Source organism: Chrysemys picta, chromosome 8 (assembly GCF_011386835.1).
Source record: "Chrysemys picta bellii isolate R12L10 chromosome 8, ASM1138683v2, whole genome shotgun sequence".
NCBI lineage: Eukaryota > Metazoa > Chordata > Testudines > Emydidae > Chrysemys > Chrysemys picta.
The window spans coordinates 73,613,703-73,638,848 of record NC_088798.1 but is presented as its reverse complement, the minus strand read 5'-3'; the positions used below and the strand labels follow the sequence as shown (position 1 = coordinate 73,638,848).

Below are 25,146 nucleotides of genomic sequence, written 5' to 3'. Positions count from 1 at the left end.
CTGTGGGTTTTGTCTCGCAGTTTCCTTGTCTCAGAGCTGGCAGGAGGTTGCCCCCAAAGATACCGCTAGAGCTGGGGGCATGAGCAAGGGCTGGAACCATCTCTGAGGTCACTGCAACCACAGCCTCTCAGATAGGGCTTGATGTGCAGTGGGAGAACCCATATAAGATACTGCAGACTGGGGCAGCATTACCCTACCCTAGGGATCCCTGTCCTCAGCTGCCTCACCTTTCTGTGGTGAGCAGCCCCCAGTGAGCAGAGCCTCCCTGTGCCTGCAGCCTTGGAGCGTGGCTTCCGATGTCACTGCAAAGTGCCCATTTTCCTCACTCTGCTCCGGCCCTGCATCCTGGCCTTGGCTGACTGCAGCTCTAGGCCTTGCCATGGACACCTGCCCCCAGCTTGCCATCCGGGACCATTGCTTTTGGGCCCCCTTATTGCCTCATCACCCTGTGTTCTGCTCTTAGCCCCGGGTACCAGGTGAGGGTCTATTCCCCACTAGGGCTACCATACCTCTGGATTTCCCCGGATATGTCCGGCTTTTCGGTCTATAAATAGCCATCCGGGGGGGATTTCTAAAAATCTAAAAATGTCCGGGATTTCCCCCTGGTCGGCTATTTATAGATTGAAAAGTGGCGGCCAAGCGCCCCTGGGCAGCCAAAGCCCCTTCCCGGCTCCCACCGTCCCCTGCAGCCTTAGCACGCCGCCCGGTCCCGCAGCTGTCTTTCCCCTCCCCTGAACGCTCCGCCCCCCTGCTCCTCCCCCTCCCCTGCTTCCCGCGAATCAGATGTTCACGGGAAGTCTGAAAACAAGCAGGAACAGACGGGCAGCAGCAGGTAAGCTGGGGAGGGGGATGCGGGGAGGAGGGCTCCGGGGAGGCGAGGCGTGGCGCAGCCCAGTCCGGCCCCAGCCGAACGGCTGCGGCTCTGGCTCGGCTCGGGCCCCAGGGTGGCAGCCCCAGTTCCGGCCGAGTGGTGCCGGCCGAGCAGCTCCGGCCCTGGCCCCAGCAGCTCCGGCTCCGGCCGAGCACCTCCGGCCCAGCCCAAACCCCGCGACCCCGGCCAGAGCGCAGCCCGATTCCTGGGCTCTTACTAAAGCCAGCCCTGGTCGGGGGGGGGGAGGGTTGGATGGGTCGGAGGCTCTGGGGGGGCTGTCAGGGGGTGGGGAGCAGTTGGATAGGGCAGGGGTGTGGAGAGGGGTCGAGGCAGGCAGGGAGCAGAGGGGGTTGGATGGGTCGGGAGTTCTGGGGGTCCTGTCAGGGGGTGGGGAGCAGTTGGATAGGGCATGGGAGTCCAGGGGGTCTGTCTGGGGGCGGGGGTGTGAATATGGGGTGGGGGTGTGGATAAGGGTCAGGGCAGTCAGGGGACACGTAGGGTCCTATGGGGATAGTGAGGGTGGGGGGTTCTCAGGTGGGGGCAGTCAGGGGACAAGAAGCAGGGAGGCTTAGATAGGGGGTGGAGTCTTAGGGGGCAGTTAGTGGCAGGGGTCCCAGGAGGGGGCAGTCAGGGGACAAGGAGCGGAGGGGAGTTGGGGGTTCTGAGGGGGGCAGTCAGGGGGTGGGAAGTGGGAGGGAGTGGATGGGGCAGGGCAGGGGCGGGGCTAGAGTGGGACTCCCTCCCCCCCCCCCCCCCCCCCCCAGTGTCCTCTTTTTTGATTGTGGAAATATGGTAACCCTATTCCCCACTCACCTCCTGGTTGCCTGCTAGCTCCTCCTCCAGCTTCAGCAGTTCCTGCTGGATGAGCCGCTGGTGCTGCTCCCGCAGACACTGCCTCCTGGCCTTGGCCATGGCAAACTGCAGCTCCAGAGCCGGGTGCTGCTGAGAGGCCCAGCTCCCCACCTGGCAGAGAGCAGACACGAGAAGGCACCCAGGAAGTGACTCTCTTACGCAGGCCATTCACAGCTGCAGCGCTGGGGTGCAGAGAGGGAGCCAGGCAGGCAGCTTGGGATCCCTCTGCATTGGCATTTGCATGCTTGGGAGCACTGGGGGGTTGCACCGAGTGTTGTGCCAGAGGGACCTTGTCCTAACACCAGGGAGAGACAAAACAGGGAAGAAAGAGGAGTGGGGACAAGCCTGCATGTCCTCCCCAGTGAAACACCCCGGAGGTTTCCTGAATTGAGGACAGGGGGGTGCAGGGTGGCTGAGTGAGGGCAGAGGGCTGCAGTATAGTGTACGGGACTGCTATGGTCCTCTTCACCTCCTGCACATGTGCAGCATGGGGTGGACCGTGCATAGCACAGGGCAGACATGATGTGGGATGGATGCAGCACAGGCAGGACACTCTAAGCCCTTTATACCTCTTCAAGGCACAGCCCCCAGGAGCTCGCACCATTACCAGCCTGGGCTGAGGCAGGAAGCTCAGCTGGGCGCAGGGCTGAGGAACAAGTTCTGACTCACCAGGTTTCACCCCCGACCCCATTCCCTCCTTGACTGCCCAGTCGGTCCCCTCTGTTCTCCGGTCATGGAGCAGAGATTTCCCAAGGCTTCTCCATTCCCCTCCAGCTCTCAGCCGCCCTGTGGGGAGCCACACTGCTCTGGGGCTCCCCCCAGTACAATAATGCGCCATCTGTGGGGGAGAGCTCAGCTCCCTGCCTGCATGAAATGGTGTGAACTCACTGCCTGTAGGAGGGCTGCAGCCCAATTTCTCTGAGCAGGAGGTGCTGTAGGGACCTGGGGGGAAAGGCTCTCAGAGTTACTGCAATCCCTGCCTCTCCCAGCAGGGGTAAGAGCACTGGCTCTGCGTGTAGCTTCTCCCAGCTGGAGTGGCTGTAGGATACAGTGAGAGCTGGGCCCAGCTGGAAGATCACAGTGTCCCAGCCCAGTATGGTAGTGCCGGCTGGGCAGGAGATGCAGTGCACTGAGAGCCCTCGTGGCAGCAGAGGCTGGACTATGTGAAACGTAGTGAGAGCAGATCTCTTGGAAAGGTCAATCCAGGCAGAACAGCAGGGGGGTCGGTTCCCTTCCAAGTCAGACAGAGAACAGCCCGCAATTCTGTGCCCAGCTGGGGCTCCTGGCAGTCTGGCTGAGGGCTGAGCAGGAAGCCAGGCTGGCTATGCCTGCAGCCTGGACAGGCTCCAGCTCATTAGAACTACACAGTATTGGGGCTTTTGGATGATGCATGAACTCTGTGGTGGGAGTCCTTCTGTTGGGGCCTGATCTTGCTTGGGTGATTAAACGCCACCTCCCCGAAATCTCCTGATAGTTCCTTTGGCTACGTTGGTCCTTTTCGCTTTGCAGGGCCTGAGTCTCCTCTCATATAGAATGGGGTAAGTCAAAAGTAACACCATGGAAATCAAAAGTCTAACACTAGGGTAAGTGAGAGGAAAATTGAACCCCTTGTGTCTAAATTGTTGTGTAGCATTGCTGTGTGCAGATAGATACCTGCCACATTCCACCCCAGAGGTGGCTGCATTGCAGCAATGGTATATGTATTGTTTGTGAAGCACTTTGAGTTCCTGCTGGATGAAATCCAGTCTATAATAGAGAATAGTAGTGGGGCTGACATCAGTCAGGAAGAAGAATGGCTCCAGATAAACCATTTCTCCACAAACACTTGTGGGCTGTGAAGAGACAATGACAGGATGGGAAAAGGTGTTGGAGCCAGAAGATCTAAAGGACTGTGGCATGTTTGAAAAGCCCCCTCCCTCCCTGCTCTCAAGAGAGGGGATGGGCGTAGGGGAGCTGTTTAGGGGGCCAGACTGACACCCAGGACCCACACAGGAGTTCAGCTTGCTCAGTGATCATTGGGATGGGAGGGCTTTCAGTGAGAGACATGTGTAGGCTGCCTGTCGTTTTAAAATCCTTTTTCTCTAACACTTTGTTCCTGCTGTTAAAATCAATAATGTTTGGTTTTAAGCAGGCTGTCTGATTCCCGTGTGCCCCTGGCCACAGCCTCCTGGAGGGAAGAACTGCAGGTGCCTGAACCCAGTTGGACCTGCAGTTGTTACCTGTTGGCTGTTGTAGCCCAGGGCCTATCCTGAGAGTAGGAGAATTACAGGATCCCACCCCAGGAGAGGGGAAGGCTCAAGAGGGAGCTGCAGCCAGCCCTGTCACCATGACGTAAGTCACGTCTAGGGAAATCAAATCTGTGCAGACAGGGAGACCTTCTACTCCAGGCTGCCTTGTGGTGTCCGTGGGCCTATCTTCTAGCCCCAGTGCATCGCACTCACCGCGCCGGTCACACTAGCAGTGCAGGTTGGTTCCTGTGTTCTGCTGGCTCCACTTTGCAAAGGCTTCTCCCCTGTCACTGCTCCCATGCTCGGGGGGATTTGGCCAAACCACCCGGGGCTACTTGTGGCAGCTTCGCCTCCTTTGTCATTACAGAGGGGAACAAACCCTGCAGGAAAAGAGGGAGGAGGATCTGCAGGGGAGGGGATGCTGGGGAAAAAGAAGCAGAACCCCCAACACAGCCACACAAGCCCCTCTCCCAGCCCCCCTTCCGCCCCTAAGGAGGTCCAGACCCAGAAGTTTCTCCACTGTAGGTCCCCTTAACAGCAAGCTGGACTGCACCCAGCCTCGCTGGTGCCCTCTCAGCTGGTGTGGGGTGAGGCTGACCCCAAGGAGGGGTCATTCTCTGGGTATTTAACAAGTTATCTGAGCCCTCAGATCATGTTAGCTGCCAATGCACCCCCAGGTTAGGCAAGGACAGACCCAGTCCTGAAATTGCTCCCACACCTGGGACGTCTCCATCTGGCTTAGAGTTGCCTCTGTCCAGGAACTCTTGGCTTCTCAGCATATCTGTCAGCGCCTGGTTTGTAAGCTGATCGTCCCTGCCCAGCCACAATGGGATTCGACCCTGTAGTGTGGGACACATCAGACAGGGCCCTGTTAAAGCTAAATGGGGCCAGGATCCGCTGTAACACTGGGGACCTCTGACAGAGCATTCCCCCTCACTTGCAGCCCCTCCCACACAGACTCTGCTTCCCAGCCCCCATCCTCAGTCCCCCGCAGCGATGAAGCACAGCCATCTCAAGCTCATCCCAGCCAGCAGCTGGCCAGCTGTGCAGGGCCCCAGCTGTCCAACCTCTGACACAGTGCTGAGTGTGGGCTTTCCCTGACTGTGTGGCCCAGATTCTGAAGATGGTGCATAAAGTGCTGGGAGGAGACCCGGAGCTGGCCCAGCAGGGAGCTGCATGGTTACTGTACAAGCTAGCTCTCTGCTTGGCTTGGGGATGGGTTCTGACTTTATCTGTATCACTTATGCCTGCTCCTACGACTCTGCTGCTAGGGGGAGAGGATGTTCCTTGTCCTGTGTCACGTCCCTGTGCCACTGCTCTGCATCTGGAGGGCAGTGATGAGCAGCTGGAATCCCGGATTCACCTTGGCTTCAAGATGACAGCTCCCACTTCCTTCAAATGCCTCCGACATCTCTTTCTTTTTCTCCCAGCTCTGGTTCTTCAGCACCTGGAAAACAGGCCCGGGAGACCTCATTGTGCTGTGTGTCACCACCACAGGGACCATGCTGTCCATGGGGGGCAGCAAGCCAAGTCCTAGGTAAGCCCATCATCCACAGCACCTCCGGCATCTGCTGACTGCACAGCCCTGGAGCATTGGAGATCCTAACCCCTTCCAGGAGACAAACTCTCCCCAGTCTCTGGCTAACTCCTTCTGCCCTGAGGAGATGCAAGGGACACCTGGGGACGCTTACACTCAGGTTTACAAGACAAGAACTTTATTTCTGTTCAGACTTAGGCCCAGAGTGTTACAGCCACGTAACCCATGCCAACCCATCTGCATCCAGCACTGTGCATGCATACAGCCATGTGGCACACACACATAACTAGGCATACACTGTGCTACCTGCAGAATGGTGCATCTACCTACGCTGTATCCACCCCTAGAACCTAGTAACCTAGACAGCCCAGAGTCCCACACCCCTGGCCTGGCACAAGGCTGTCTTCCCAGAAGGTAGATGAGAACATTATTATGTTGCTGTCTGGATGGGTGATGTTCCTCCATCCCAGAATGCATTGCGAACTGATGCCCCTGCTGAAGCACTGGTGTTTAACCTGCTCTTTAAAACCTCCAATGACAGAGATTCCACAGCCTCCCTAGGCAGTTTATTCCAGTGCTTAACCACCCTGACAGTTAGGATGTTTTTCCTAATGTCCATCCTAAACCTCCCTTGCTTCTTTATTTTAAGACCATTGCTTCTTGCCCTATCCTCAGAAGTTAAGGAGAACAGTTGTTCTCCCTCCTTGTAACAACCTTTTATGTACTGGAAAACTGTTATGGCCCCTCTCAGTCTTCTCTTTTCCAGACTAAACAAACCCAATTTTTTCAATCTTCCCACATAGGTCATGTTTTCTGGACCTTTAATCATTTTTGTTGTTCTCTTTTGGACTTTCTCCAATTTGTCCACATCTTTCCTGAAATGTGGTGCCCAGAACTGGACACAATACTCCAGTTGGGGTCTAATCAGTGCAGAGTAGAGCGGAAGAATTACTTCTCCTGTCTTGCTTACATCACTCCTGCCAATACATCCCAGAATGATGTTCACTTTTTTTGCAACAGCGTTGCACTGTTGACTCATATTTAGCTTGTGATCCACTGTGACCCCCAGATCCCTTTCCACAGTACTCCTTCCTAGGCAATCATTTCCCATTTTGTGTGTGCAGCTGATTGTTCCTAAGTGGAGTACTTTGCATTTGTCCTTAGTGAATTTCATCCTATTTACTTCAGATCATTTCTCCAGTTTGTCCAGATTATTTTGAAGTTTAATCCTATCCTCCAAAGCACTTGCAACCCCTCCCAGTTTGGTATAGTCCACAAACTTTATAAGTGTACTCTCTATCCCATTATCTAAATCATTGGTTGTGTTGTGAAAAATGGCGCACAGCTCTGGGCTAGCCAGCTCGGGCACGAGTGTCCCAGCAGTGTACAGCTAGATGTGCAGTGTGTCTGCTTCTCCCACCTGCAGGTCCCTCAGCACTCTCCTCAGCTGGCTGATCACACTTTCCTGCACTGTGCGGCTGCTGCTGGAGAGGAGCTGGGCCCTCAGCTCTCGGATCTCTGCCCTCTGCCTCCAAGCTGCTTTAGCAGGATCCCAGTGGGTTGGTGAGACCTTCTTGGCCAGTCCCCTCACCTGCTCAGCCAGCGAAAGGGCTGACAGGATCTCTTCTCCAGAGGCATCTACAAGACCAGAGAGTATTCAGCCATGAGGGCTGCTGGAGCAGGAGTCAATGTCATACACTTAGAGACTACAGGGAGCAGAGGCCAGGGAGACAGGAAAGAGGGCAGTGGGAGGATGGGTGGGAGGGGAATTTGCTGGAATAATCAGTCCAGTTAGCCATGCCTGAGGGCTGAATTACAGCAACAATCCCTGCAGACCAACATGAAGTCACTGTGCCCAGGCTGGCCATGCAGGGACTGGAGGCAATAGCAGGTGCGAACTCTGTGGAGTCTTTCCGACACTGGCTCCCAGCTAACAAGCTGGCACCATGCTCTGAGCAGCAGGGAATCTTCCTGCCCTCCCAGTGGGAATGTCAGACCATGGCCAACTTCCGGGAAAAAGATTGGAGAGATCACAGGCCAAGGACTGGGGAATCTATCTGGGATCACCAAGAAATGGGGCCCAGGGACCAACACGGGACAGGACTCTCAGATGTTGGGGGAGGGGGCTCTGTGGTTGCTGCATGTGAATGCAAAAGTTCCCCGCACTCAGGACCCGGCATGATAAGATGTCAGGTGCACCCGAGAAGGCAGAGACGAGCTGCCGTGGCACAGACAGGTGCCCGGCGAGCAGATCGACGGGAAGCCCTGAAGCAAACTCTCTGCCTTTACTTTGCAGAGCGTCTTTCACCCTTGCTGCCTGGATGGCCTCTGCAGCTACTACATTACAGTGAAAGGGGGACAGTCACTGGGGGCAGTGCTTCTGTCCTACCAAGGGCTGAGATGAACTCAGAGCTGCAGGGAGTCTGCTGCAGAGGAGAAGACTCTCGCACCCACAGGGGTGGAGCTGCATGATGGGGCCCCCAAAGCCAAAGTTAGATGAGTGCAGGAAGGGCAGTGCAGAGACACAGGGAGGCCTGTGGAGGGAGGTAGAAAGGAAGCAACCCAGGCAAACCCCTGGGCATCTTTCAGTGCATGGCAGAGTCAGACGAACACATTGGCCTTTGGAGCCGCTGGCACTAATCCCCTCCACTCAGAGCAGCCCTAGGGCCAGGGGTTAGCCCCACCCCACGCAGTGCAGCACTAGGCGGTGGCCCCTCTGTCCAGAGCAGTGCAAGGGGATGGGGAGCATTAATCCCATGCCCTTCTCTCCTTTCCTGACTGGCCTCTAGCTGTAGGATCATAGAACAGGCCAGCATGGCTCCTTCTGGCTCCACCCAGAGCCAGGTGCTCGCTGTAAATCTGCTGCATCTGGACTGGCCTGTACCTCCAGCTGCAGGCATGTCCTGGCTGTGTCCTCGGGGAGTCTGGCTGGCAGATGGTGCGATTCTGCTAACTGAACGTGGGTGTTCCAGGGTCTGCCCAGCAGGGGGCAGACTCAGCACTGGTGCATGGACCCCAGACACCAATCCCTGCCCTGGGGCGGAGTGGGTATGATGGGCAGTAGTGGGGCAAGTACCTGGCAGGGTCAAACACAGCAGCAGGAACGTGAGGTTGTTTCCTTCTAGCATCCGCTTGAGAATCCAGGGGAGGAATCCTGCATTGTCCGGGAGCTCACCGGGAGCCAGAGCTTGGAGCAGGGGTGAGAGACTGCAGAGAGACAGGACACTGGGTATGAGAGCCCCACAGGTGGGAAGGCACAGAGACAACAGCACACCATTATAATCATTATTATTATTAATTAAGGTGGGAATCAAAGTATAAGGCCAAGGGCCCAGCACATGGCCCAGTCCCACCCAGCCTGGGCGCCTGTCTCCAGTGCTAGGTGCTGCTGAGGAAAGGTGGGTGAAATTCTTGGCTGTTTGGGCACCATGGTCCCATGGGGGAATCCCTTCCTGCCCCCAGCTAGTGACCAGGCAGGCTCTGTAGAGCACATGGCACAATGAGGTCCTGATCCTGGCCAGGGCTTTTGAGTGCTATGGCCATGCACATAAATAAAAGTGAAGCAGGGGGACTGCAAGCCTTGGGTGCCATTGCTGCTGCTGATCATATACCAGCCTGAGCCTCTTTTCAAATGTATGGAACTATTGGTCTCATTATCCTGCAGCAGTGAGTTCCACGGGATCCCATTGACCATGGACAAGCCATGGGCTGGTGCCCTGGAGATGCAGCTTGGAGCTGCATGTCCCCCCTGTACGTACGGCTCCACACAGGGCCCGGCCCCTCGGGGGAACTCCAAAATCCTGACAGCCGAGCGTTGGCGCCTGCAGCCCTCCAGCTCCTGCTCCATGGTGAGGGTGAACAGGCTGCCGCACCTGGGGAAGGCAGGAGGGTGAGGGCATGCACGGGAGGCAGCTGCTCACCTTCCCAGGAACCAGGGGGCAATGGGCCGTGACAAGCGGAACAGCCCCTTCCCTGGCATGCTCCCAAGGTGTCGGGTTGTGGCTCAGCTGCTGACGCAGCAGGACCTAGCTGAGTCAGTCCTGCTGCTGTGACAGCACTTGAGCAAGTTACCACAATTTCCCCTCTAGGTACACATCTGGGGAGCTCAGCATGAAGACACTGCATGGCTTGTGGCTGCTTCCGATGGAGATGCCTTGGAGCTTCTCTGTCTAGGGGGGTGCAGGATCTACTGCCCCAGGGCCGAATCCAGCTCCCAGGGGCCAGAGGGCTAGTGCTCAGATCTTGCCAGCAGCTTCTCTACCTTCTCCCCTTCCTGGGCTTTGGGAAAGCCCCTTTGGTCCCATTTCCAGTCCCCTTCTTCTGCACACACAGCCCCTCAAGCTCTGGCTGGGGAGCCCTTGGGATCTGGCTCTGAGCTCTCAAAGATGGCAGCCAGCCAACCCACCTGTGCTCTGGGAATTCACCCAGATAAACAGGGCCAGGCCTGCTTGGGAAGTGGATAGGAGATGGCCAAGGAGCATGTAGGGTCCCTTACAGAAGATGTACAGTTGCAGTAGCAGTCCCAGAGCCACTCCCCCCACCAGTACACACACCCTGGGGTGCCCTCCCCTAGCCTTGACCCTTACGTGGCTCCTTGCCGCTCCACCTGGGACTGCTGCGAACACCCTTGGGACAGTGCTGGACTGTCCTCCAGCCCCCTCACATAGAAGCTGTAGGCAGCTGTAGAGTTGGACACCACAATTTCACTTGCCTCTTCCACCATCCTAGAAACAGAGAGCCAGGAGTAAGAGGCTCTGGGTGAAAGAGCACAGGGGGGGAACCAGCACAAGCCCCGCATGGGGCAGAGCAACCAAACCCTCTGGATCTCCTCCCGTCCCCTTCCTCCTTTGGCCCATGCTCTGGAGGGACTAGCTCCATCACCCCCAACCCCGGCCCACAGGATCAGCTCTCACCCCAGCCCAGGGGTGGGGCAGTCCCTGTGCAGACTGAGAGGCTGTCGGGGGGGTTCCCAGGTCTTCCCCTGGCTGCAATCACCCTGGGTCCTACCAGACCACGTGATGAGCAGAGCTTGGGGCCACAGGCTTGTGGAGTCAACACATTCTCCAACATCAGAGATGCTCTTCCCTCTTGCAGCTCATCACCCAGGCCTTTCCTCCCATCCTTTGCCCTGGCTAAGGAGGGGGCACCCCCTCACATGCCCCCAGGCTTGGGCGCCATTCCCAGAGCAGAGCAGCTGCTCAGTGGCCTTTGGGGCACCTTGTCCCTCAGCCCCAGGCAACTGGGGGATGGAGCCCAGCCTCCTCCCACTGCAGCCTTAGTGCCTCAGTAGTACTGGAGCGGGAGGCCTCCCCATACCCCTCTCCAGAGGCCACCAGCCAAGCTGCTTTCTGCCTGCCCAGAGCCGGGCTTTGCCAGGTGGCACCATCAATGGGAGTGAGTGCAGAGCAGCACAATGCTGGCCCTACCAAGCAGCTGCCCCTGGCTGCACGGTCGTGGCATGTCCCCCCTGCTGCCAGCAGCTGGGAATGGGCCTCTTCCAGCCAGCCCCCAGCCCATCCCCTCTCCACTGGCTTCTATCCAGCTGCAGGCTTGTCCCTGAGTAAATAAAGTGCTTTAGAAACAGAAGGATTCAAAGTCCCTGGGTGAGGAAGGGACAGTGGCTGCGTGCTGGGTGGGGTTCCTTCCAGCTCTGCAGTGCACCCCTACTTTCCTGCACTCCCATCCCCAGCTTTGCAGTGCACCCCCTGCTGTCCTGCGCTCCCACCCCCAGCTCTGCAGTGCATCCCAATTCTGAGCCACAGTCCCCCCATCCCTGTCCAGTCTTGGGCTCTTAACTGCTCTGCCAAAGGTGCCCAGTCCTGGCCTGCTCCATAGCCTGCTCTCCTGGTCCTGCCCTCCCACCTCCAATGCTCAGTCCTGAGCACTATTCCCTATTCTAGTCCTGACCACACACCCACAGTTCTGCCATGGCACCCCAAGCCCAAGCTCCACGTGCTCTGGCCAAGGGCAGCGTGTAGCTTTCAGAGATGTCACTGAAACCATCCCCACACTGTGGCCTTAGCCCCTCTATTGCCCAGCTTGGTGCTGGGGACTGGAAGCCTCTTGCTAATGCCCTGGGAGGAGCAGGAATGAGGGCTCAGGTACGTACAGACCCAGCGGGGAGACATCCAGCACGTGCAGGGCTTGATTTCTGGGGCTGAGCAGGTCCCGGGCATTTCCATCTGCACAAAGCTGTAACAAGCAGCATTAGTACTGAGCAGGGGCCACCCTGGGCATGGAGCAGCGCTGGCACTGGGCTGTCTGGGTAGGGAGTGCCCAATGAGAGGGGGCAGGAGCCCAAGGGGGGGCTGGGAGAACACACCGTTGGCTGGGTGGTTTCACACAGGGCTCCTGAGCCATGGGGCTGTATTAACAATGAGGAATGCCTGCGATGGTCTAGCTCCATATAGGAAACCCGGAGTCCTGATCGGTGACGTTCCCCTGATGCAGGGAGCCAGCCACATGGCTCAGTGAGCTGGTGCAGAGGCCTTGGACCGGCTCTATGACCAGGGATCTCACCCTTGACTGACTAGGGTTACCATATTTTAAGTGTCCAAAAAGAGGACACTCCACGGGTCCCAGCCCCGCCCCCGGCCCCACCCCAACTCCGCCCCCTCCCCTGGACGCTTCGCTCCCTGCCCCTTCCCCTCCCCTGCTTCCCGCAAACATTTGATTCGCGGGAAGCCTGAAGCAGCAGGCAAGCTGGGGCGGGGGGGCGCAAGGAGGCGCGGCTCTGGCCCCGGCGTCTCCTGCCCGGCTTGGCTCAGGCCCTGCACCGCCGGCCCCCGACCCCGACCCCAGCCCCGGCCAAGCACCACCCGGCCCCGCACCGCCGGCCCCCGGCCGAGCACCCCCGGCCCGGCCCCGGCCCAGCACCCCTGGCTGAGCACCCCTGGCCGGCCCCAGCCCGGCCCCCAGCCGAACACAGCCCGCCCCGGGCCCCGCACCGCTGGCTCCGGCCCCGGCCGAGCACCCCAGCCCCCAGCTCCGCACCGCTGGCCCTAGCCCGACCCCCGGCCGAACACCGCCGGCCCCGGGCCGAACACCGCTGGCTCCGGGCCCCACACCGCCGGCTCCGGCTCTGGCCCCCGGCCCCGCACCGCCGCCCCTGGCCGAGCAGCCCCTGGCCGAGCAGCCCTGGCCTGGCCCCAGCCCAGCACCCTGGGCTGAGCACCCCTGGCCGGCCCCAGCCCGGCCCCCAGCCGAACACAGCCGGCCCCGGGCCCCACACCGCCGGCTCCGGCCGAGCGCACCGCCGCCCCCGGCCGAGCACTGCCGGGCCCGGGCCCCGGTCCCACACCGCCAGCTCTGGCCCCGCAACCCCAGCCCCAGCCCCACACCGCCGGCCCTGGCGGCTCCGGCCGAGCACTGCCGGCCCCAGCGGCTCCGGCCCCCGGCCGAGCACTGCTGGTCCCTCCCTCCCTATTTTCCTGGACATGTCCGCTTTTTGGGATTTCCTCCCGGATGGGGATTTGAGGCCCAAAAAGCCGGACATGTCTGAGAAAATCCGGACGTATGGTAACCCTATGACAGACTATACGTGGTGAGCTATAAAGCAGCTGAACTGGGAGCCTCCCCATTCCCGGCGGGCTGGCTCTCCATGGGGCACATGCAGTGATGTGAAAGGAAATTGACGGGAACTAGAGTTTGGTCAGCAATGGAAAGCTTGGCTCCTGCCCAGTATCACAATGCCACTGAGGGCCCGGGGGCAGCACTGCTGGGGTGTATGTGTATAACTGGGTGGGACTGTGGCTGGGGACTGCATGTGACTCCAGCAGATGCACTGAAAACCTGTGGCATCCCAATAATGTGGGGTGGCCAGGGGGATAGCGGAAGAGCTGGACCCATCTGGGGCCTGACCCACATCCCCATTGAATTTAGTAATTCACAGAACTTTGGATCAGGCCCTTGGAGGGTGGTGGGGGTCTGTATTGTTATCAGAAGTCCTGGCTACACTTCTCTTTCATTAGAACAACCTTGGTAAAGCTGCCCCCGCTCTAACATCAAGGAGACCCTGCTATGTTTTCGCTGTGAGCCTTGGTTGATAAAATATGGTTCCATCCTGCCTGTCCCGGATTTCTCCCCTTCTGCTGGCTGTGAGAGTGGGAAATGAGATTGCTTCCCATGGGAAAACACCAGAAGCCCCCTCCCTTACATTATGGCAGGGAATGATGGGCAGTTAATCAGCTGTCTGTCTGAGCTCCCGGCCTTGGACTGTGCTGCCCACGCAGATCCGATTGCAGGACTAGGACTCTGCACAGAGGCAGGGCCAGGGTTCACCTGCACGGATCCGATGGCAGGATCAATGTCATAGTTCCTTCCTCCAGGAGATGGGGGAGGAAGTTAATACAGAAGCAGCCTGCCCACTCTCCTTTTCATAAAGGAACATTCCCGGGGGCCTCTCTGAATGGAAACATTTGTCATGGTTCTTTGGTATTGATGTACCAGGGATCCATGCCAACTGTTCTGAAGGGAAGGTTGTTAGGCAGCTGGTTGTCCAGGGTTTAGCAGGGATAACAGTATTATTGCAAACCCAAAGAGCTAACCACTCCACAGCCCCATCTGGAGGCATGGCCCAGCCTCAGGTGCTGGCTCCAGGGCACAGCAGGTTGCACCCCTCCATTCCTTTGCTTCTTTTCCTTTGTTTCCTCTTTCTGATGTTTAAATTCAAGGCACAAACCTGTCTTGAGGCAGCATCGGCAGGGGGCATTCAGACCCAGGAGGGCCAGGCAGGGGATGGTTCCTATGCACCAGGCTGGCACCCGCACCCACAGATTGGGGTTCAGAACCTACTGAGGGCAGCAGCAAAACCCGCAGGCTCCACCTGTGGGCTGAGGCCAGGGTGAGCTTGGTGCAGCCTGGGCAGTGGAGGTTTGCTCTGGAGCTGCTGGGAGCAGGCTCTGCCCCAGCTGACTCTGGCTCAGGCCCATGGGACTTCCCAGCACCCAAGAATGGGTGGAGCAAAAGGGAATCCGGCCCCACCCCCTCGATGCCCATCTGCCAGCTCTATGGCACCACAGCATCCCCTCATGTTGGGGGTTTTCCTAGCCAATTTCCAGCCTCTTTATACCAGTGGGGCCCACTGACAGGAGCAGACTCTGCACGCAGTGTGTTTTGTTACTTGTTAGGCTGTTCAGAGACACAGGGCCTGATCCTGGCCTTGTTGGGGTCATTGACACCCATGCCAAGTGAGTTTAAATGAGGTGTACACTGTTTCCATTCTGCTCCAGCCTCTCACACCCACCCACCCACTCTGCACAGGTCTCACTGACAGCAGCAGGGGTGGGGCAGAGCAGGGGGCAATCCACCCCCTTGGGGAAGCTACCCACAGGCAGTGAGGGTGGGCAGTGGAAGGCAGAGCCATATGGGTAACAGAGGGAAAAAAGAGGGAAGGAAAAGCCACCCCAGCTGCTGCTCAGAGCAGGAGCCCCCAGGGACATCCCAGCTTCCCCACACTCAGCAATCCCATGATCCTGTAGTACATTTGCCCCGCTCCGCCCATCCCCCAATTTGGGGCTCAGACTCAGGCATTGGGGGAGGGGGGCTGCCCTGCAGACTGGCAGGACTCACAGGTGCCCCAGCTGGGAAGGTGATGGCAAAGAGTGCCCAGGGGGTGTGAGAGTCCAGCCAGCGGGCAGCACAGATTGCAGCCCCAGGGCCCCACCACGGGCAATGGGAGATACTGCTCTAATGAGAGTTATAAAATCATTCCCCAATGGCCCAGGCTGGAGGATGGGCAGCCAGCCTGAGGCACACACCAGCCTGGGGCACACGCCAGCCCACCAGCGATGGATCTCCCACACTCCATCTTACCTGGACAAAGCTGACAGTTTGCAGATGGTCCCTGCCATCCCCTGGGAGCTTGGGCTCCTGGAAGAAGGTTTCTATCACCTGGAGAGGGGGTGGAACTGCTCAGAGGCCTGTGCTTTGCTCACCAGCTCCCTAGAATTTGTGGCCTGGGGGCTTCTTCTGAAGCTGGGATCTGTCCTGCTTTCAGATAGCTGGGGGAGCTCCCCTCAATTTCAGGGTCTGTCGCATCTGTTCATGGAAGGGCGGGATTGGGCTTATGGGTGAGCTGAGAGCTCAGGGCCACCCCCTGCCACGTGAGCAGCAGCCTCCCCGGGCTGTCTCCCCCACCCCTGAGATGCCATAGCCAATGGATCCCTGGCTGCCAATTGACCCCCGGGACACTGTGTCCAATGGCTGCTCAGATTTCAGTGGGAGTGCGGGGGAAATTTAGTGGTGGCTAGGAGTCCCTTAGGACCTGGAAGCCCTTGGATTTTTGTGAATGGTAAAATGTAAATGTCAGTCTATTTCGGGATCCTTCGTTGTGGTTATTCGCTGCCGTTTGATTACACCCAAATTACCCACACCAATCCCCTCGCTTGGGTTGTTAGCAGGGTTTGACCCGTCAGAGCTAGAAGCATGAGCCACTACAGTTCGAGCTAAAGGAGCAGCTCCTCCAGTTAACAGCTTTAATAGGTTCTTATCCTCATGTGGAGCCGATGCTATGTGGGACCGAGACATGCTGAGCTAGGCGGGAGGCCAGACATTGACAGCTGCGAGCAGCGGCAGCAAACAAACAGGGCGGCTAACAGGGGAGTTTGAGAGGGAGTTCTCATTGGAGGAGAAGGGGCCGGCAGGGGCTAGGTGCTGGGAAGGACGCCGAGCCCTGAGTAGGGGGCGGGGCTTGGCTGATCAAGGGGCCCATAAAAGCGGCCGCCCAGCCAGGCAGCGGTACAGCTGCGAGCAGCGGCAGCAAACAAACAGGGCGGCTAACAGGGGAGTTTGAGAGGGAGTTCTCATTGGAGGAGAAGGTACCTGTATTTGCATCTGTCCTTGTTGTTCTTGTGTGTTCTTGTGTGTTTGTTTGTAGGGGCCGGCAGGGGCTGGGTGCTGGGAAGGACGCCGAGCCCTGAGTAGGGGGCGGGGCTTGGCTGATCAAGGGGCCCATAAAAGCGGCCGCCCAGCGGCAGCAAACAGGGCGGCTAACAGGGGAGTTTGAGAGGGAGTTTGCAGGGGGAGGTAAGCGGGGAGGCAGGAGGGCGCGGCGTGTTCTGTACTCCATTCCCCCAGGTGTTTTGGGCAGGGACCGCAGCAGCCATGAGCCAAGCAGCAGCAGCAGACAGAATGCAGATGGCGACATGTGGGAGCTGTGGTATGTATATGGTCCTAGCAGGAGACCTGGAACTAAGGTATGTGTGTATGAAGTGTCGCCTGATAGTGTTACTGGAGGAAAAGATTAAGGGGCTGCAGATGCAGGTAGATACCCTGGTGGAGTTTAGGCGGGGGTTTGAGCAGCTGATGGAGGAAAGGCAAGGGGGGGCTGAAGGAGAATGTCCTGTGGCGGAGGTAGAGGCAGAGGTAGAGGACAGTGAGAGGGGAATGGAGGGGGGAGAACATGGGAGGTGGAAGCATGTGACTGTGAGAAGTAGGCCAAGGAAAAGAAGGGCCAGTGAGGGGGGAATAGAACTCAGGAATAGGTTCGAGTGTTTGGATAGCGAGGTGGAGGGGCAGCAGGTGGCGACTGAAGGTGGGAGGGTGAGGAAGAAGAGAAGAGCAGCTAGTCCAAGAGAGAGAGGGGAGGAGTTGATGGAGACAGCACCAATTCTGGGCCCCGGGAGGATTCAGGAAGGCATAAGGGGGAGCATAAGGGATGATAGGAACAGGCACAGGTCAGGACTAGAGGGATCGGAGACTAGATTACTAGATCGCACTGTTGCCAGGCAACGGCAGGTGTATGTGATTGGTGACTCTTTACTGAGGAGATTGGACAGGCCTGTGACCAGGGCGGACCCGGAGAACAGAAGGGTGTGCTGTCTCCCGGGCGCAAAGATACGCGATGTGGACCTGCGGTTGAAAAGGATCCTAAAAGGAGCAGGTAAGAACCCCTTGATAATCCTTCATGTGGGAACGAATGACACGGCTAGGTTCTCGTTAGAGAGGATCAAGGGAGATTATGCCAGGCTGGGGAAGACGCTCAAGGAGATAGAGGCTCAGATTATCTTTAGTGGGATTCTGCCCGTTCCGAGGGAAGGGCAGCAAAGGGCTGATAGGATTGTGAGAATAAATAGTTGGCTAAGGGAGTGGTGCTATAAGGAGGGCTTTGGGATGTATGGCCACTGGGAGGCTTTCGGGGACAGACACCTGTTCTCGCGGGATGGGCTTCACCTGAGTAGGGAAGGAAATAGACTTCTGGGAGGGAGGCTGGCTCATCTAATCAAAAGAGCTTTAAACTAGGAAGTTTGGGGAGACGGTTGGGAGATGCACAATCTCCACGCCAGATTCCAGTATGGAAAAGGTGAGTAAAAGGAGAGGAGACATAGCCGGGGAGATGAGATTGGACATAGGAAGGACAGGGGGGACGGACGCAAGGAGGCCCGCAACATATAGTGCTGCTAATGGGAGACGGGCTAAACGACATACATTAGGGTGTTTATACACCAATGCCAGAAGCCTAGGTAATAAAATGGAGGAATTGGAGCTCTTGGTCCAGGAACTGAAACCGGATATCGTAGGAATAACGGAAACGTGGTGGAATGGCAGTCAAGACTGGAACACAGGTATGGAGGGGTACGCGCTGTTTAGGAAAGACCGGAACAAAGGTAAAGGTGGGGGGGTGGCCTTGTATGTCAATAGTGAAATAAACTGTAAAGAAATAATAGTGGATGGATTAGATAACACAGAGTCTGTCTGGGCAATACTCACACTGGGTAATAGGACTACTAGAGCCTCTCCGGGGATAGTGCTTGGAGTGTGCTATAGACCGCCGGGATCGACCCAGGATATGGATAAGGAACTATTTAATGTGTTTAGAGAAGTAATTACTAACAGAAACTGTGTAATTATGGGGGACTTTAACTTCCCGGATATAGATTGGGGAACAAACGCTAGTAGCAATAACAGGGCTCAGATGTTCCTAGAAGTGCTTGCTGATCAATTCCTCCATCAAGTGGTAACTGAACCGACGAGGGGGGAGGCCATTTTAGATTTGATTCTGGCAAGTAGTGAGGACCTTGTTGAGGAAGTGGTAGTAGGGGACAATTTGGGCTCCAGTGATCATGAGCTAATTCGGTTTAAAATACATGGAAGGAGTAACAGAATTAAATCAAAGACTAGGGTTTATAATTTTAAAAAGGCCAATTTTAACAAACTAAGGGGACTGGTAAGGGAAGTGGACTGGGCAAACGTATTAATGGATTTAAAAGCAGAAGAAGCCTGGGATTACTTTAAGTTAAAGATGCATGAGCTGTCGGAGGCCTGTATTCCAAAAAAGGGAAAAAGATTACTAAGCAAGAGATTTAGACCGAGCTGGATGAGCGACCGACTCAAAGGGGCGATTAGGAAAAAACAGAAAGCATATAAAGAGTGGAAGAGGGGAGGGATCAGCAAGGAAATGTACCTAAGTGAAGTCAGAGAATGTAGAGATAGAGTGAGAAAGGCCAAAGGCCGTGTAGAGTTGGACCTAGCGAGGGGAATTAAAAGCAATAGTAAGAGGTTTTACAGCCACATAAATAGGAAGAAAGCAAAGAAAGAAGAAGTGGGACCGCTGAAGTCTATTGCCGGAGAGGAGATTAAAGACAATCTAGGCATGGCGCAATATCTTAATGAATATTTTGCATCGGTGTTTAATGAGGCCAATGAAGGTATTAGGGATACTAGCACCACTATAGAGGGGCATTCGGGATGGGGGATTACCGTATCCGAGGTGGAAACAAAACTTGAACGCCTTAATGGGGCTAAGTCGGGAGGACCGGACGATCTACATCCGAGAATATTGAAGGAATTGGCGCGGGAAATAGCAGGCCCGTTAGCGATAATATTTAATGAATCTGTAAACTCGGGGGTGGTCCCGTTAGACTGGAGAATAGCTAATGTGGTTCCTCTTTTCAAGAAAGGGAAAAAAAGTGATCCGGGTAACTACAGGCCTGTTAGTCTAACATCTGTAGTGTGCAAGGTGTTAGAGAAAATTCTGAAAGAGAAACTAGTTGAGGACCTGGAGGGTAGTGGCAATTGCGATAAATTACAACATGGTTTTACGAAGGGCAGATCGTGCCAAACGAATCTGATCTCCTTCTTTGAGAATGTAACGGATTTATTAGATAAGGGAAATGCGGTGGACCTAATATACCTGGATTTCAGTAAAGCGTTTGATACTGTACCCCATGAGGAATTATTGGTTAAACTGAAAAACATGGGGATTGATATGAAAATCCAGAAGTGGATAAGGAATTGGTTACTGGGGAGAATGCAGCGGGTTGTATTAAAGGGTGAACTGTCGGGTTGGAGGGAGGTTACTAGTGGAGTGCCTCAAGGTTCGGTTTTGGGACCCATTTTATTTAATCTATTTATAACTGACCTCGGAACCGATTGCAGGAGTGGGCTGATAAAATTTGCAGATGATACGAAGGTGGGAGGCGTTGTAAATTCAGAGGAGGACAGGGATATCCTGCAGGGAGACTTGAATGAGCTTGTGAATTGGAGTATCAGAAATAAGATGAAATTTAATAGTGAAAAGTGTAAGGTGATGCATTTGGGGATGACTAATAACAATTTTAGTTACAAGATGGGGACGCATTGGTTAGAAGTAACGGAAGAGGAGAAGGACCTAGGGGTTCTTGTAGACCGAAGGATGACTATGAGTCGACAATGTGACGTGGCGGTGAAAAAAGCCAATGCTGTCTTGGGATGCATTAGGCGAGGTATATCTAGTAGGGATAAGGAGGTCCTGCTTCCGTTGTACAAGGCGCTGGTGAGACCTCATTTGGAGTACTGTGTGCAGTTCTGGTCTCCCATGTTTAAAAAAGATGAACTCAAACTGGAACGGGTGCAGAGAAGGGCCACTAGGATGATCAGAGGAATGGAAAAGCTGTCGTACGAAAGGAGACTAGAGGAGCTTGGGTTGTTTAGTCTGACAAAGCGAAGGCTGAGAGGGGATATGATTGCTATCTTTAAATATATTAGAGGGATTAATACAAGGGAGGGAGAAGAATTATTCCAGCTTAGTACTAACGTGGATACCAGAACGAATGGATACAAACTGGCCGTGGGGAAGTTCAGACTTGAAATTAGACGAAGGTTTCTGACCGTCAGAGGGGTGAAATATTGGAACGGCCTACCGAGGGAAACGGTGGGGGCGACGGACCTGTCTGGTTTTAAGATAAAGTTAGATAAGTTTATGGAGGGAATGGTTTAATGGTAAAACATAGTAGTCAAGGAAAGCCAAGCAATGGTGGGTAAATAGTATAATGGCTAACGGGGTCGGGCTGGAGACTCTTGCCTATATGCTCGGGGTCTTACTGATCGCCACATTTGGGGTCGGGAAGGAATTTTCCTCCAGGGCATATTGGCTGAGCCTCTGGAGGTTTTTCGCCTTCCTCCGCAGCATGGGGCAGGGATCTCTAGCAGGAGGGTCTCTGCCGATTGCAGTCACTAAAAACAGGATTGGGGACTTCAACAGCAGAGTCCAGGGAAGGGGTAGGGACGGTTTTATGGCCTGCAGCATGCAGGGGGTCAGACCAGATGATCATAATGGTCCCTTCTGACCTTAAAGTCTATGAGTCTATTGTGCTAGGAGGTGACAGAGTGTTAGTAGATTGAGAAGTGCCTCATGTAGCAACAACCCCCATTGGTCTGGCAATGGGAGGCCAGGCATGTCCCAGGGTCCCACTGACACGCATTCACTGCCTCTCCCAGTCGCTGACCCATTTTCTCTCCCTCTCTCTTGGATGATGCATGAGCTGCAGGCGCCTGTCTGGCTCCAGCACCCCCTGCCACCTTCCCCTGCTGTGACTCTGTGGGAGCCACAGGCTGGCTGAGCTACCCAGTCACTCTGCTCTGCTGGGGGAAGCTGGTGCTGGCTATGCCACTGCTTCCATCTGTCTGCCACGCGATAGGAAATGGGAAGGCAATGGTGCTGAGCGGCTTCCAGGCAGCAGTGGCCAGAGCACTGCAGAGCCAGCACAGTTCCAGGCCTGGGAAGCGGGGAGCAGGGACGGTGCCTTCCCCATGATAGAACCTCCTCCCCATACCCCACACTTTCTGCCCCTCTCACTGGCTTTCTCTCTGCATCAGAACTGCTACCACCTCCATGGAGCAGGGAACCACTGGGGCAGCCAGAGGGGGAGGGGGAGAACGTCTCTTCCTGCCTTGCTCTGATGCCCAGATCTGCCCTGCCAAACTACCTAAATGGTGCCCCTGGCTGCCCTCTGACCCGGGACACCACACATATGTATATTCCTGTTTGCCCAGTTCAGTGCCAAGCCCCAGGCAGCCTACAAGGGTTGGAAGGTTCATGCCAGTGGGTGGAGTGGGTCATCCCAGCCCAGAGCATCCAAAGAGTTAAACCAGCCTGGTGAGAAGGAGACAGGACCCAGCAATAACCTCTGGGCTGCCCAGCCCACTGCACTCACCTGTTGGATGATGCTGTGGTGCTGCCCAGTGCCCTGAGGCTGCAGCTTGGTCCCGGCCTGATGGGCCTCCAACAGCAGCAGGGACACGCTGTAGCCAAGGGGCACCATGGCCAGCAGGGGTCTCACCAGCTCCGAGAACACCTCGTCCTGCAGAGAGAGCCAGGGGGAGCAACCCAGAACACAGCAACCCCAGGGGAGCTGCGGCAGATCTCGAACACAGGCCAGGGTGCTCTGCTCCAAGCACTGACCTCGGGGCCCCCGACCCCCAGCCTTCCTAGTGCAGGCAGCCCCACAGCCTCCTTTCCCCACCCCCACTGCTGGTGCTGGCCCCTGCTGAGGGCTTTGGGGCTGGGGCTGGTGGGGAGAGGTAGAGACCCCATTGAAATGTGCCCAGCCAAGCAAAACTACAGGCCATTTACCAGCTGGGCTGGGACGCTTTCAGCACCCCAAGCCCTGGGTCAGTCGGGCCCTGGAGAAGCAGACCAGGAATGGCACAGCCCCTGAAGGAGGCCTGGGACCCCAAAGGGGGCGTCTGCTGGGAGCAGGGGAGAGGGATAGGAGACCCCTGTGCAGCTTGAGTAAGAGTGGGAATGCCAAGGACAGAGCATCGCTGTGGGGGCAGGAGCAATGGTGAAATGCCCACAGGGACTGGGCTCGGGATTAGTCCCAAGGGGAGGGGAACCCCTGCTGCTTGGGCTATTTCCAAGTGCACTGGACCAAGCTCCACATTATCCCTGCATCTCAAGGTTCCCTCAGAGGCCTTAGGCTGATCAGGGGGGTTGTGACAAGCACCTTAGCAGCCATTCCTTGCCGCCCGTGTTTGGGGGGCCAGGATAATCCAGGGGACACGGCCGAGCTCTGGTGAGAGACATGGATCAGTTCTCAGGGCTTGGGGAGTCTAGGGCTCAGTCTGGCTCCTAGATCAGTCTCTGGGTGCTGCCTGCCCCTGAGTCTAAGGAGAGGGGTGCAGGCCCCAGGCCTTTCCCCTTCCCAGCACAGACATGCAGAACCCACCGTACCTGCCCTGTGTCCAGACTAAAGATGCCGTCGAACGTGAAGCAGCCCTCCTGGAAAGACACAGCAGCTGGGTTAGCGCTTAGCCCTTCCTGCCTCTCACCCAGCCCCAGCACCCCCAAGCCCGGAGCTCTCCCATCCCACAGGGACCTCTGGGCTGTATTTCATCCCCCCGGGCCGGGTGCAGGAGGAATTGTAGCGGCCAAGTTCCAGGGGTTGGCAGCGTTGCACTGCACCGCGGGAAGCAGTTCCACAGCTGGGGCCTTGGCACAATTCCTACCTGCCAGGGCAGGGGCTGAGCAGGCAGGAACCTGCTGCCCTTTGCTCCTGTGGGGCTGCGGGTGAGACGGACCCTGTCTGAGGGGAGCTAAGTGAGAGGGCTACGTGGGAGGGGCTGAGAGCTGCACCAAGCCAGGCCGTGAGAGAGTCCTGGGACTCAGCCCCCACCCCCCACCCCAATGGGTCAGGATTCCCTCAAGTCCCAAAGGCTGATTTGTAAGACAGCAGGTGTGCCCTGTGGGATGACTCTTGCTGCTTGAGGTGAGGCCTCTGTTGCTTCGTCCTGTGCCTGGCTGGAGGGGCCAGCCCAACACTGCCCCTGCATACAGCCATACTCCTGACACAGGCATTACATGAGCATCCGCACCTTCCCTCCTCACTCCAGCTTGGGGTGAGGACCCTGCCCCGGACACCACCCAATCCTACCTGAATGTCCTTGTCTGCCTTATCTACGAAAATCAGCCGGCTGGAGTCTTCATTCACGACCCGGAAACTCTCCTGCTTCCCCGAGCCTGAAACGCCAAGTGAAGGGACAGGTCAGGCCATTTACACACAGTCCGGGGGGCCAGGGGCACGATCACAGGATCAGGGATGTGATCAAGAAATAAACTATGGGAGACCCTCCTCCCTGGGGCCTGATCCTCTCCAGTTGGTCCACAGGGGCCACTCCCCTGGAACCAGCTGCAGTGAGGACTGGGATGTGCCACCCCACACAATACCTGCAGACTGGATCTCCTGGGCCTGGCAGCATCACCTGTGGCACACATGGAAGGCCTAGACAGCAGGGACATGAAGCCACACACCAGATGGGAATGGGCCAGGAAACAGGAGCGAGAGCAGAGTGACCTGACCCAACCTGCCATTCCCCAGGCACTGGGACTTTGGCGCACATGTGCCCATGAGTCTTTCACCTGTTGAGCCCAGGCTGACCTCCATCCCCTTCCCAATTCCCCTTCGCAGGGAGCATCGGCCTCCTCCTGGTCCCCGCTGGGGAGCCGCAGCTCTTTGGGTTTAATCTCAGCTCATCCTCTCCTCGGGCTGGTCCTGCAGCCAGGGAAGGGCTGGGGTGAGGAAGGTCACTGAGCCCTGCTGCTGCTGGCCCTGCCCAGCTGGTTTCCTGCAGTGGTGTAAACATGAGCTGGCTTTGCTGCTGGCTCAGGCACAGAGGAGAGGCCTGAACACTGGCTGCTAAAGGAAATGAGATCCCGGCTGGCTGCAGCATGCTGGGTGTAACCGTCTCCGGGTTCCTGTTGCGCTGGGGGACCAGACGCTCCTGTCAGCAGTTCCCCTTTGCTGTGAACTGACAAAACTGCTTCCAAGTTCTGGCCTGAGCTTCCTGCACCTCCCCCATGGAGCCTGAGCCTGGCCAGCCCTTCACTCCGAGCCCCAGGCTGAGGAGAGGTGGGGTGCAGCCTCCCGAGTACCCTGCTGCCTCCACTCTCGCTCCACTTTAGGCACTAGTGGCTCAGAGAGCAAAGGGATGTTGTGTCCTCATTCTGCAGTGCCCCCCAGAGCCAGCTCGCCCACTTCTCCCCAGGCCCATCTCCTTCCTCCCCCTGTGCCCCCTTCATCATGTCCCGCTCCAGCTAACTCTGCATCTCCCTGTGGCTGCTCTTCGTGCCTAGCTGCCTTATTGCCATTGTCACCATGGGGGCCTGGCCATGCCAGCTGGACACAGACCCCAGCTCCTTTCACAGCAGCAGCGGATGGGCTTGGCTTTTGGGTCCAGCTCCACAGAGAGATTTACCTGCTTCTCTCCCGTTGATTTCAAGGGCAGTTAGGTGCTTAACTGGGCCTACCAGGCTGGGCTGGATTTGAACCAGTCATCGGCTTCCCAGACCACTCCCCACTCCCACGCAGGAGCCAATCCCCTGACAAGACTACACAAAGGGGCCTGATGAATTGTAGACACTCATGCCCTAGACTCCCCCTGCTGCTGGCTGCACAGGGCAC

General features: G+C 56.8%; 1 protein-coding gene across 1 annotated transcript in view; it reads right to left on the bottom strand.

Moving 5' to 3' along the window:
* Positions 1–24,621, bottom strand: part of LOC101953166 (uncharacterized) — a 28,532-nt gene extending 3,911 nt beyond the window's left edge. The window contains exons 1-14 of the mRNA XM_024107124.3: positions 24,105–24,621; positions 23,620–23,705; positions 22,920–22,967; positions 21,901–22,047; positions 15,302–15,379; positions 11,598–11,680; positions 10,075–10,212; positions 9,247–9,360; positions 8,565–8,695; positions 6,909–7,126; positions 5,315–5,398; positions 4,670–4,790; positions 4,165–4,331; positions 1,685–1,834 (exon numbers count right to left, since the gene is read on the bottom strand). Of these exons, the coding sequence (XP_023962892.2) occupies positions 1,685–1,834; positions 4,165–4,331; positions 4,670–4,790; positions 5,315–5,398; positions 6,909–7,126; positions 8,565–8,695; positions 9,247–9,360; positions 10,075–10,212; positions 11,598–11,680; positions 15,302–15,379; positions 21,901–22,047; positions 22,920–22,967; positions 23,620–23,705; positions 24,105–24,129 (1,590 nt within the window). The 5' untranslated portion in view covers positions 24,130–24,621. The remainder of the gene's footprint in view (positions 1–1,684; positions 1,835–4,164; positions 4,332–4,669; positions 4,791–5,314; positions 5,399–6,908; positions 7,127–8,564; positions 8,696–9,246; positions 9,361–10,074; positions 10,213–11,597; positions 11,681–15,301; positions 15,380–21,900; positions 22,048–22,919; positions 22,968–23,619; positions 23,706–24,104) is intronic.
* Between the last annotated feature and the right edge of the window lie 525 nt (positions 24,622–25,146).